A 13,893-nucleotide genomic window follows, 5' to 3' on the forward strand; every position below is an offset into this window, starting at 1 on the left:
CAGTTTGCAGTTTTAGCAATCTTATTGCTAGGGTCCAAAGTACCCTAGCAACCATGCACTGATGTGACTAAGAGACTGGAATATGAATAGGAGAGGCCTGAATATAAGATGAGTAATAAAAATAAGCAATAACAATACATTTGTAGCTTTACAGAGCATTTGTTTTTTACATGGGGTCAGTGACCCCCATTTCAAAAGCTGGAAAGAGTCAGAAGAAAAAGGCAAATACTTCAAAGACCATATAAAAGAAAAGTTGCTTAGAATTAGCCATTCTATAACATACTAACAGTTAACTTAAAGGTGAACCACCCCTTTAAAAAAAAAACATGATTTAGTGAAAATAATTCCAAGGAAACCTGAAATGGGTGTGCTATCGACTCATAGGGCTTTATTTACTAAAATCCAAATTTATCTCAAATTTTATTTAAAAAAAAAAAAACAACCAAACTCTCATGCTCAATTTGATCTTATTAATTAATAAAATAACCCGAATTAAACGGATTGCGGAAAAACTCGACAAGACCGAGTGAAAACTGGAATCGCTCAAATTTTTCAGGATTCTTTCCCCAAATCACCAAAAACCTTGAAAAAGTCGGATTTTCGGGCAAACCCCCCCCCCCTGAAGATCCCGATAATTTCAGTTTGAGATACAGTAGGTGCCTCTCCCTTTGACTTATACAGGACCTTGACAGGTCTGAGGTGGTGGATTTTCGGATTCAGGCTTTTTGCAGCATCAGGGTAGAATACATTTTGAGTTTTATAGTAAAAAAAAAAACTTGAATTTTCCGACTATATAGTTAGGGCGAAATTCACGAAATTCGCAAAATGGTGAAAAATTTGTGAAACGTGAACAATTCCGACACCAGCGACAATTCTGGTGCCAGTGATAATTCCAATGCACATTAAAGTCAATGGTCGTCTATTAATTGTCGCAGGGGTCGGAATTGTCGCAGGGGTCGGCACTGAGTCAAAAAAAGTTGCCGCTGGCGAATTTTCATGGCGATTTCGCAAATTCGCCCATCACTATATATAATAATAAAAAACCCCATAAAAAAACCCCCATAGAGAATGATCTTCATAGAGTAAAAGCAGGAATAATGGTCTCTCCTTGGGCTTCGTTGTACATCATAAGGAGAGATCTTCAATCTAAGGCATCAAGAGCAAGACGTAAATCTTGGATGTAGTCGTTCCACTCAGCATTCTGGTAATAAGGACAGAGAAATAATTTCAGCTATTACCCTCTTTTCCCTGTTCTTTCCATTATTCTAAGGCTGCACTGCGCTACATTTCAGCTCCCAGCCCAGGCACCTCATATTAGTTTTCTCTGGACATTAAAAGGCACGCAGTGAATCTGAGTAATGGCAAGTGTTTTTATATCCTTTTATAGCCGTTTCTTTTCTGTAAACTCCCCCCTGTTTGCTGTTCGCTAAACTATAAGCACCTTTCTGTTAATTTATGAAAATGATTGTTGATGGCGCATTATCACTGATCTGTGTGGCACTTCCAGCATGTTAGAAACAAAGGTCCAAGCTACATAAAACACATCAACATTCATTAATGTACTATTGATTATTTTTTGGATAATTAATTTTATTGCAGGCCCTGGAGAGAGATAATGAGCTGCAGAGGGCGAAGGCAAAAGAAAATGAGGAAAAGTTCCTGGCTCTGCAGAGTGAGCACGAGAAAGCCCTGGAAATGCAGAAGAAACAGGTAACGCTACCAGGCTTTATACAATTTTCCTAAAAATGGCCACTATGGAAATGAGTTTTACTACCTACTCCTCCGTAAACAGCAGGGGTCATTTATAAACACTGGGCACCTGGGCAGTAACCTATGGTAACCAATCAGCTTAATAATATTATTTAATTATATTATTAAGATTATTATTATTATTAGTCTTTTAGGGGATTATATATCATTATTTATTTAAGTCCGAATGACAAAAACTCGAAAAATTCACTTTTTTTTTAACTATAAAATCTGAATTTGTAGTGGAAAAAAACCCTCAAATCTTTCGGGATTTATTATACCCTGAGGATGGAATCCGAAAATCTGGCATCTCAGACCTCCGAAGATTTCATGGTTTTTGGGCAAAAATCGAGGAAAATGGAAAAAATTTGTATGACCCAAATTTTTCCAGATTTTTTTTCGAGTTTTTTCCCCGCACAGAATATTTTCGGAAAAATGTCTTAAATAAATGGAAAAATCTGTGCGGATCTGGTCGGAGTAGTTTAAAGAAAATACTTTTCGGAATTTATTAAACCCAAGGGTGTTAAAAGTCTGAATTAAAAAGTATTCCAACTCAGACCTGCCAGGTTCATGTAGAAGTCAATGGAAGAAGTCCCAAAGATATCCTGACCTGCTCTGAGTTTTGTAATCCAAAGATTTCGTGGTTTTTGGGCAAAAATCTAAAAAATTAGCATGATTTGATTTTTTCAAGAGATTTTTTTCCAACACAGGAATTTTCAGGAAAATGTATTGGTAAATAAGGTTAAAAACCCGTGCGGGTTTGGTCGGAGTAGTTTTCAGAAAATACGGATTTTGATAAATAACCACCCTAAAAAAAAGCTAATCACTGATTGGTTGATATGGGTTACTGCCCAGGAGCAAATATGCCCAGTATTTATACATGAGCCCCAGTGACTTTGCAGAACCAGGAAGTTCTTGCTTAGTTCAAGAAATAATATATTGCCCTAATGCTACAATGGAAATGCAATAAATGGTCTCAAGTCTCCTGCTTGTCTTGTAACCAATAGCAGCCAATGACTAGGTAGCGTTTACTGATCGACTATTTGAAAACAAGCATTTGATTGGTTGATGTGGGTTTCTAGATGTGGGCAGACTTTGTGTTACATTACAACCAGGAATTAGTAGAGCAGGCACTCAAATGAAGGCAATCTTCCCCAGGCAGCAGAATTCAGTAAAAATATTTATGTTATTAGCCTTACGCGTTTCATGTTATACACACTTAGTCATAGGCTAGTGTCCCTAGCAACCATGCATTGATTTGAATAAGAAACTGGAATATGAATAGGAGAGGCCTGAATAGAAAGATGAGTAATAAAAAATAGCAATAACAATAAAATAAAATATAAATGTGTAGCCTTACAGAGCATTTGTTTTTTTTAGGTGGGGTCAGTGACCCCCATTTGAAAGCTGGAGAGAGTCAGAAGAAGGCAATTTATTCAAAAATTATACCAAATAAATAATGAAGACCAACTGAAAAGCTGTTTAGGATTAGCCATTCTATAACATACTAAAATTTAACTTGAAGGTGAACCACCCCTTTAAGATCTGCCCTATCATTAGTACAGAACATCAATGCACCTATGTGTTTTTAGGTAGCCATTGTCTCACCCTTCGGGGCAAATTCACTAACCTGCGGAGTTGCGCTAGCGCAGACTTCGCCACACTTCGCCAGGGCGCCGCTAATTCACTAAAATCCGAAATTGCGCTCAGGGAGGCGAAAGGTAGCCAAGTTGCTCTAGCGTTAATTCGTCAAGGTCAGCACAGTTACGCTAGCGATGCTTAATTTGCATACGGCGCCAAGTTAAAGTACAATGGACGTATATGTAGCAGCAAATACATTACACTACACAAGCCTGGGAAAGCTTCATAAAATAAAACAGAGTTGTTATATTGCCCTATACATGTGCCCACTTTATAGTTTAGGTGCCATATGTTAGGAAATGTAGGGGGGAAGGAGGGTACCCCCAAAAAAATGTACGATCTTTTTCAGCCTATCACCCTTAAAAAAGGAAAAGACGCCAGCATTTTTTGGGACTTAGAAAGAATTTCAACTTTTTTTGAAGCAATCCCTATCTACTCTATTGCACTTCGCCTGGTCTGAGGTGGCGAAGGCAAGTCTGGCGCAAGAGGTAACGTTCAGTAAAATGCGCAAGTTAGTGAATTAGCGTAGTTACGTCCCATCGCCATAGCACAACTTCGCCTGGCATAAGGGTGCGAAGTAGCGCTAGAGTAGGTCCACTTCGCTAGCGAATTTACGCCAGCACCCGTTAGTAAATTGGCGAAGTAACGAATTGACGTCACGCTGGCGAATTTGCGCTAGCGTTAGCCGCTTCGCCCTTTTAGTGAATTTGCCCCTTCATGTTCATCATCTGTCGGGAACCTATATTATTCTTTAAAAAACATAAGTTATGATAAATAGCTTTTCTTCACACTTACAGGGTTCTATCAGAATGGGAAAATATTTTATGATATTGGGTATTTAAATATTAGTGTACCAGCATGTCTTTGGCCTAAGACCTAAAGATAAGATGACACTGCCTAGTAGCGTCTGTAGGAAGAGATATCTAAACATGCACAAAGCTTTACTGGAGATAACCTTAACCTTTCTGGCTCACCCATCCCCAACTTCTGTTTTGTGTATTGATTTTAGGACGAGACTGTGACACTTCAGACTGACACAAAAAGTAACGAGCAGGAATCAGCCAATAAGAAACATAAAGACAGTCCTGAACTTGAAAGTGAAGATATGAGAACTATTGTATTGTCACAGGTAATGTCGTATGTTTGTAGGTAATACATTTAGGGGGTTATTTACTAAACCTCAATTTTTATCTGGTTGGGCTTTACATTTTTTGAGATTTATTTTACCTTAATGCTGCCAGAATCAGAAAACCAAGCACCTCAAACCTGTTGAGGTCATGTATTAGTCAACGGCAGATGTTCCTATCTCAATTTGAAGATACAGTATCCTAGCCCGACAATAAGAAAAATTCAGGGTTTTTGGGCGATAACCCGAAAACAACCAAATGATTCGGGAGTAAAGTCCGATAAATTTGTACGATTCGAGTTTGTACGATAGAGTTTATTCCTGACGCGAGTAATTATATTGATAAATAAGATACAATTGTAGATGGGAGTTTGGTCGAGCTTCGTTTAATAAAAATAGGAGATAAATTCGAGTTTTAGTAAGTAACCCCCATAGTAGATATAACTTCAAGTACTGATGGGCTTGCTCATATTGAACTACAGAAGGAGTTTACACTAAGTGCCTGTAAAACTCAGCTTAGTGTAGTAGTACCTGTAGTATATAGCACAAACAATAATAATCGGTAAGGAGAGAATCCAATGGGATGCAGGGCTCTAAATTGTTGCAGTTACTCTGTACTCAAAATATTTTAAGCAATATAAGGGGCTGTTCAACTTTAAATTGACTTTACCAGGCCCATTTATCAAAGTCTGAATTTATGTCATTATTTTCTGAAAAATACTCACACCAAATCCACACAGGTTTTTTTCCGCTTATTTATCAATACATTTTCCAGAAAATTTTCTGTGCAGGAAAAAAACCTGAAAAAAAAGCGAATTGTTCACATTTTTTGGATTTTCCACCCAAAAACTCTTTCTCAATTTTTGCCTGAAAACCACAACATTTTCGGATTATTGCAGGAAACCCAGCGCAAATCAGGATATCGTTGGGACTTCTCCCATTAACTTATATGCAACCTTGACAGGTCTGAGATGCTGGACTTTTGGATTCGGACTTTTTCCATCCTTGGGGTATAACAAATCCCGAAAAAATTGTGTTTTTTTTCCACTAAAAATTTGGATTTTATAGTAAAAAAAACATTTTTGGGGGTTTTGGCATTCTTAGTTTAATAAATAACCCCCTTAGTGTGGTGTAGGGTGGGATCATTTGAGACAATTTGCAATAGGTTTTCATATTTTATTATTTGTCAGCTTTTTCTACAGCAGATTTTATTTGTCAGCTTTTTCTACAGCAGCCCTTCAGTTTGCAGTTTCAGCAATCTGGTTGCTAGGGTCCAAATTACCAACCTAGCAACCATGCATTTGATGTGACTTAGAGACTGGAATATGAATAGGAGAGGCCTGAATAGAAAGATGAAAGATGAGTAATAAAAATTAGCAATAACAATACATCTGTAGCTTTACACAGCATTTGTTTTTATATGGGGTCAGTGACCCCCATTTGAGTCAGAAGAAAATGGCAAATAATTAAAAAACTAAAAAAAAACAAATAATGAAGACCAAATGAAAAGTTGCTTAGAATTAGCCATTCTATAACATACGGTTAACTTAAAAATGAGCAACCCCTTTAAGGCAAAGACTTCCAGGTGGAGGTTAAAGGGGTAGTCGTCTTCAAGTTAATGTTTAGTATGTTATAGAATGGATAATTCTATGCAATTTTTCAGTTGGTCTTCATTATTTTTTCTTTTTTTTTTTTACAGTTTTTGAATGAATGGTCTTCTCTGTAAGGCGACACATTTAGGGGGTTAATTACTAAGCTCCGAATACCCGAAATTCTCTGAAATCCGAAAAATTTGTGATTTTTTTATTATAAAATCTGACTTTTAAAAAAATCACAAATTTTTTGGAATTTATTAAACCCCGAGGGCTAAAAAGCCCGAATATAAAACCACGGCATCTCAAACCTGTCGAGGTTGCATAAAAGTCAATGGGAACAGTCCCATTGATTTTTGGTTGTGTCTGGGGTTTCGGACAATTTCACGCTGTTTTCTGAGCTTTCGGAGGAAAACTCCAAAAAATTCGAAGTTTTTGGGGAAAAATGCACGAAAAAATCGTGAAATTCAGAGCTTTCCCCGCAAAGCAAATTTTCGGGAAAATGTAATAAAAAATAAGCGCGGAAAACCCGAGCTGGTTAGATCAGAGTTTGTAGCAGCCGATATTGAGATAAATTGATAAATAACCCCCCTAATTGTTATTGCAAATCTTTCTATTCAGGCCTTTCCTAATAATAGTTCACTCTCCCATCAACCATCAATGCATGGCTGCTAGGGTCATTTGGACCCTAGCAACCAGAAATTGCAAACCTGAGAGCTGCTGAATAAAAAGCTAAATAACTCAAAAGCAAAAACCAATTGCAAAATTGTCTCAGATTATCACTCTCTACATCATACTAAGGGGCAGATTTACATAGGGTTGAATATCGAGGGTTAATTAGCCCTCGATATTCGACTGCCGAAGGTAAATCCTTTGACTTCGATTTTCGAATGATTTACCGCAATTAGTTTGGTCGAACGAAAAATCCTTCGAATCGAACGATTCGAAGGATTTTAATCCATCGATCGAGCGATTTTTCTACAATCAAAAAAAAGCTTAGAAAGCCTATGGGGACCTTCCCCATAGGCTAACATTGCACCTCGGTAGGTTTTACTTGCCGAAGTTTTTTTTAAAGAGACAGTACTTCGACTATTGAATGGTCGAATAGTCGAACGTCGTAGTCGAAGGTCGAAGTAGCCAATTCGATGGTCGAAGTAGCCAAAAAAATCATTTGAAATTTGAAGTTTTTTTTATTCTATTCCTTCACTCGAACTAAGTAAATGGGCCCCTAAAAGTTCATTGAAAAGTGAAAAATACCCTTTATGTCTAACCAGCTCTAGTAGCTAACTGCAACCACAAAGCCATTAGTATTTACTGCTATTTTATAGCACTAACAAAGTGCATCATGTGGGTAAATGAACTGGTTCAGAGCCTAATATTCAACAACGAGGTTTACTCTCCCTTTAAAATGATGAAAATGACTGGCCTGTGTGTGTTTTGTGCTAAGGATCAACCGCATCCCTCCTCAATGATACCTGACTTGAAAGAGAATCTATGTAAATCGGAATATCTGCAATCGGAAAATACAGCCGAGCTTGCTCAAGTTAAGAGCATGGAAGAAATCCCATTGGAAAACTGTTCTTCAAGCTCTACTGCCGTGAAAGAGATCTTGGCCAAAAAAGCGATCGCTTCACTTTCTGGTATGTCATATCACTAATTATTGCTGCATTAAAAAATTGCTTTATGTATAACCTGTGTACATAATCATCAAGTACAACAGAAATAAAAACATTATTGGAAAAAAAAAAAAAAAAAATTAAAAAAAAAATTTCAGTCATTTCTGTGCATGTCAAAAGTTTATTTCAGCATGATAAATAGACAACTGTGAGAATTGAGAAACATAACATCTGAAATTATACAGGTATGGGATCCGTTATCCAGAAAACTCTGAATTAAGAGTAGGTCATCTCCTATATATTATATCCAAATTCTCTACATTTTTTTTTATAAATCAGATTTTCACGTTTTTTGCGGATTTTTCCATCCGATTTTCACGATTTTTTCGGAATTTTCAGCCGAAAACTCTGAAAACTTTGGGGTATTGCACGAAACCAGCGCACATCAAAAAATCATTGGGACTTCTCCCATTGACTTATATGCAACCTCGACAGATTCTGACTTTTCCATCCTCTGGGTTAAATAAATTCCAAAATATTGGTGATTTTATAAAAATTCGGAGTTTAGTAAATAACCGCCTTAGTGTTGGTGACCAAATGGAATTCATTCATCTCTTTCGCTTTCCTTTTAATAACCTCCTTTATTACTGTTGCTTCAGCTTTATTCATTTATGTTTAAGATCCCGGCGATGATCCGAATGGATCTCAACGTGTTTACAACAAAGGTCTTGGTGAAGAACAAAAAGATGAATTCAACTTCAGCAAAGTCAAGTTTCCAGCATCTCAGGACTTTGCAAAGCAATCGTGTGAGGTTGAATTCATGGAAGAAACCCCTACAAATGAAATCAATGTGAAATCAGCAAAAGTTCCCCCAGACAATAATAAACGTCCAAGTCAACCAGAAGACTCCTGCAATGATGTATATGGGGATGATAGGAGTAATATGGTGCATAATGCGGAAAATGGAAGAAGCGTAGATTCACAATTATTTCCTCCGTTAAAAAAAATACTTAGGAGTGAGAATTTTTCAGCTAAAGCAAAGGTTACGTCTGGAAAAAGCATAAGCTGTTTGATCCAGGCTGGAAATCCTTATCAATCACACGCTCAGAACTGGAGCCCACCAAAGTTCCACATGGTTTCTAGCAGGAGTCTTGTATATAAACAGTATCAGAAAGATCTTGAAGACGAAAATCCCACGGTGCTCTTTTCTGATATTCCTGCAGCTAAAGAGACATGCACAGATGATAGGAACACACTTATTAATGAGGAGAACCCCAATAAACAAGTGTTAAATGTAGAGGAGAGTCCTTTGACCCCGCCAATAACAGTTCAGAAGGAGGAGAATGGAAATTTGCAGAATACTCCGGTTTATTCGCCTAAGAGTCACAGTTTGTCAACAGATGGACCCACAGTTGGTACCGCAAGAAGAAACTTGGATAATTCAGAGCATGGAGACACATTGAAATCAAATCTAAGTGAAACAAATGAAACTTTGGCAAGTGGGTATAATTCCACTGCTTGCCATGAAGTCAAAAATGGTGAATGGGGAAATCCCAACCTTGTTGGGGAGGAGACAAAGGAGTCCGTTGTTAGTTATAACGCCCAAGAAACGACTGGTGGGAATGTTCCAGGGGAATCCTGTCCAACATTAGACAGCGGAAAGTCTAACAGCGCAATAAATACGTGTTCTGGAGAAATACTAGAGGAAACAGGTGAGCGCAGTCAGTGGCAGATTAATTAAAGGGGACCCGTCACCCAAAAAAATAATTCCAAATCCTATGTTATCACATTAGTCAAGCAAAATGAACTTAAATTACACTGTATAAATTATTTGAATCTTGTTTCCATCAGTCTGGGAATTAATAATTACAGCAAGCAGGCAGGAGCCATTTTGTGGACACTGTTATCAAAACAAGCCTTGTATCATCTCAGAATCTTGTTTGTGCACCAGAATGGGGGACCTGATGTCCATCCCCATGTCCTGGCTACACAATTAAACGGTGAAGAGAATGGGGGAATGTGGGGAGAGCAGTGACATCTAGGAAGTGCTGAATGGAAAGTGAAAGTAATTGCCTGCCCCGCCTCTATGCCTAAGTCATAGAGGAGGGGCAGGCAATATTTGATTGACAGCTGAGATTTTTAAATGAGTTTCCATCAGCTATGAACACTTAAATAAAAAAAAGAATTTGGATTTCATACTTAATTTAAAAAATACTTTTATATACAGCTTTTTATGTCTGGGTGCACAGGTCCACTTTAACTCTCACATGTTTAGAAATATACAATTATTTTAAAAAATTGAATTTGTAGTTCAAGCTGTGCTTAGATTTTCTCCTAGGATTTTACTATTTGGATATACAAATGAGGGTGCAGATTGAGTTTAGCACTTGCTCAAAGATATAAAATAACATTTTAGCACCTAACCGTTATTCAGAAAACAGAGAATCGGTTAAATGTCAGTATAAAGGTGCACAGCCCTGTGACTGTTTCTCGGTGCATTTTGCCCACCAAGACTTATCCAAACAGTCCATTTCTGTTCTCTCTCTGAAATAAAAGTATAAAAAATTAGAAATTTACAAAAATTATTTTATCTTTTTGTACTTATCCTTTTAGATATTATGAGACCTCCGGCTGACGCTTCAGCCTTACGTGATCATCCCACTCTCAAGAGCTATCACAGTGCAGAATGGAGTGCGGTTGCTCAGATCTATCAAGATGTAAGCCAATCAAAATCATTTGGGCCATCTTTAGTGACTTAAAGGGGTTGTTCACCTTTAAATTAACTTTTAGTATGATGTAGAGAGTGATATTCTGAGATAATTTGTAATTGGTTTTCATTTTTTTTTTGTGTTTTAATTATTTAGCTTTTTATTCAGCAGCTCTCCAGTTTGAAATTTCAGCCATCTGGTTACTAGGGTCCAAATTACCCTAGCAACCATGCATTGATTTGAATAAGAGACTGGAATGTGAATAGGAGAGGCCTGAATAAGATAAGTAATAAAAAGTAACAATAACAATACATTTGTAGCCTTACAGAGTATTTCTTTTTAGATGGGGTCAGTGACCCCATTTGAGAGCTGGAAAAAGTCAGAAGAAGAAGGCAATTCATTCAAAAACTATTAAAAATAAAAAATTAATAGCCATTTTATAAGATACTAAAAGTTAACTTAAATGCAAACCACACATTTTACATCTATGCAGATTCAGTCTTTTATAGTGTAAATTAGTAAATTTGCATTAAAATATTATAGGAAACATGGTTACATTTGTATGAACAGTATGGAAAATGTTTGTAAACCACTGAAAAATGTCTTTTCAAATCTGTTCTTGCAGAAGAATATACTTAGATGTAGGAAATAGGGATTCACCGAGTCCACTATTTTGGATTCGGACGAACCCACAAATCCTTCACGAAAGATTCAGCCAAATGCCGAACCAAATCAGAATTTGCATATGCAAATTAGGGGTGGGAAGGGGAAAAAAAAAATGTTACTTCCTTGTTTTGTGACAAAAAGTCACGCAATTTCCATCCCCACCCCTAATTTGCATGTGCAAATTAGGATTCGGTTCGGCTGGACAGAAGGATTCAGCCGAATCCTGCTGAAAAAGGCCGAATCCTGGCTGAATCCCGAACTGAATCCTGGATTCTGTGCATCCCTAGTAGAAAACTTAGGAGATCATATAGGATGAAGGTTTTTAACTTATCCTTAGTAAATGGTGGATATTAGTGTGGATGGGAGGACAATAAAATAATGGAAGGAGTAAATCCAAAGGGGGATAATTCACCTTTAAATTAACTTTTAGTAAAACGTATAGAGTGCAATTCTGAGATATTTTGCAATTGGTCTTATTTAAAAAAATTATTTAGCCACTTTCCAGTTTGGAATTTCAGATGAATTCTCGTTGCCAGGGGATAATTTACCCTAGAAACTAGGCAGTGGTTTGAATGAGAAACTGGAGATGAATAGGCGAGGGTCTGAATTGACTTACTTCCCAGCCATGCAGAAGCAGCTTTGTTTGTTTCCCTGTAGAGCAGTCAGTGACTGTGTAGAGATTTGTATTGGAAAGATAAGTAATAAATAGTAACAATGGCAATACAATTGTAGGCCCACAGAAAGGCAGAAGAGGAAAGCAAATAATTAAAAATAAAAAACTTAAAAAAAAACAATTGAAAAGCTGAAGAACTAAGAACAGGACTTTTCATAACATGCTAAAAGTTACTAGGCGGTGCATTTTAAAATGAATGAATCCGTGGCATATTCAATTTAATATTTCTATGAATTGGGCAAAGACTAAAATTCTCTCCACACTTTATTTCGGACAAAGTGATGTTGCATTTATCACCCGTCTCTTTTCAGGTTTCCAAAAGGCAGCCTCCAGCCTCGCCCGAGTTACCATCGGAGGGAAAAGTGGGCCGATCCTGCTCCAAATTACAGGATAAAGTCAGTGAGATTGAGAAGCTGTTATTTACCCAAAGACTCAGCGGAGTCATGAAAAGAAAATTAGCAGAGGACATACAAATGGCTGGGGAATAAGTACTTCCTGTTAGTTTTTCTATATTATTTTAGCTCAGGCTGAACTGTCCAATCACAATCTGCTCCTGTAGAAAATGTTCTATTTTTGGGAAAGTGGGGTTCTATTTTTGGGGGGTGGGAAAGGTGTTACATTTATTTATTTTTTTTACCTTTCCCAGACAACTTTGTTCAATATTTTTGATTACAAAAGTTACTTTATTCAAAACATTCACGGCAACCCACATAAAACAGCATCTATACAAGTATAGTCCATACCCGCTGTTGTTACGAAGAAACGTTAAATGCTTGTTTCGAACATCATTTCCAAATGTTAAACGTATTAAATACTTCATCCTGATAAGTGGAAGCCATGTTTTGACTGCCGGCCCAAATGTGTCGTTTCTGCCAAATCAATGGGTTATACAACATTGACATGAGCCTACAGTATATTGCACCCGTTAAACGTACAGTATTGTTATTTCAATAGTAAAGGGGTTGACACTATGGGGCAGATTTATCAAAGTGTAAGATTAGAACTCGCCATAGAAAAACTCACTCACTTTCTATTTATTCCTATGGGATTTTTAGAATCGTATTTGATAAATAAAGTATTAAAAATCCCGTAGGAATGAATAGAAAGTGAATCTCACACTTTGATAAATCTGCCACTACTCCGGTAATCCTCCAACATCATCTATTATTTGCAAAGTGCGAACAAGCACAGACCACGGACACATGAAATGACCAAGTGCATTGGAATTTGGAAGTGAAAGGGGGCAGTTTTGTTCGTCACTTCCCAGCAAGCCCCCCGTAAACCAATTGATCATGGGATAGGAGTGTACACATTGGACTACAATTCCCAGCATGCTCTATAAACAGTACATAACAGGAGGCGCTAATAAAAGTTGGCTATGCTTCCCAGCAAGCCCCATGAACCAAATGATTCAAAATCAACTTGTTTGGAAACTGTGCCATGCAAGTGAGTCATCTGGTGTAGGACTGTCTTAAAGGAGAATTCAACCTGTAACATAAAAAAACCCTATCCTACGTAGACTCGCCTCCCCCCCAGCCTACCTGATACCCCGGGGCAAATGCCCCTAATTTTTTACTTACCCCTCGGTGCAGATTCTGTCCTTGGGAGTTCACGGCCGCCTTCTTCTTTTCTTCGTTAATCTTTGGACGCAGACCGTCGTTTTTGGCGCATGCGCAGTTGAAATAATATTTCAGTCCCTAACAACTGCACATGCTCCGAAAGTCACAAAAATTTCCTAAAGTCATGAAAAAATTTTTGGGACCAGAAAATTACTCCAACTGCGCATGCGCCAAAAACAACGGTCTGCTTCCGAAGTTTAACGAAGAAAAGAAGATGGGGGCCGTGAACTCCCGAGGACAGAATCTGCACCGAGGGGTAAGTAAAAAATTAGGGGCATTTGCCCCGAGTACCAGGTAGGCTGGGGGGGAGGCAAGTCTACGTAGGGTAGGGTTTTTTTATGTTACGGGTTAAATTCTCCTTTAAGACAGTTCTACACCGGATGATCCACTTGCATGGCACAGTTTCCAAACAAGTAATTATTTGGTCCATGGGGCTTGCTGGGAAGCATAGCCTACTTTTATTAGTGCCTCCTGTTATGTACTGTTTATAGAGCATGCTGGGA

At 37.7% G+C, this 13,893-nt stretch overlaps 1 protein-coding gene across 1 annotated transcript in view; it reads left to right on the plus strand.

The window, feature by feature from the left end:
* LOC121402870 overlaps positions 1–12,298 on the plus strand; it is a 46,676-nt gene extending 34,378 nt beyond the window's left edge. Inside the window, exons 13-18 of the mRNA XM_041589592.1 lie at positions 1,600–1,710; positions 4,400–4,519; positions 7,556–7,748; positions 8,405–9,436; positions 10,338–10,441; positions 12,083–12,298. Of these exons, the coding sequence (XP_041445526.1) occupies positions 1,600–1,710; positions 4,400–4,519; positions 7,556–7,748; positions 8,405–9,436; positions 10,338–10,441; positions 12,083–12,259 (1,737 nt within the window). The 3' untranslated portion in view covers positions 12,260–12,298. The remainder of the gene's footprint in view (positions 1–1,599; positions 1,711–4,399; positions 4,520–7,555; positions 7,749–8,404; positions 9,437–10,337; positions 10,442–12,082) is intronic.
* Positions 12,299–13,893: the final 1,595 nt, after the last annotated feature.

This window comes from Xenopus laevis, chromosome 4L (genome assembly GCF_017654675.1).
Source record: "Xenopus laevis strain J_2021 chromosome 4L, Xenopus_laevis_v10.1, whole genome shotgun sequence".
Taxonomy (NCBI): domain Eukaryota; kingdom Metazoa; phylum Chordata; class Amphibia; order Anura; family Pipidae; genus Xenopus; species Xenopus laevis.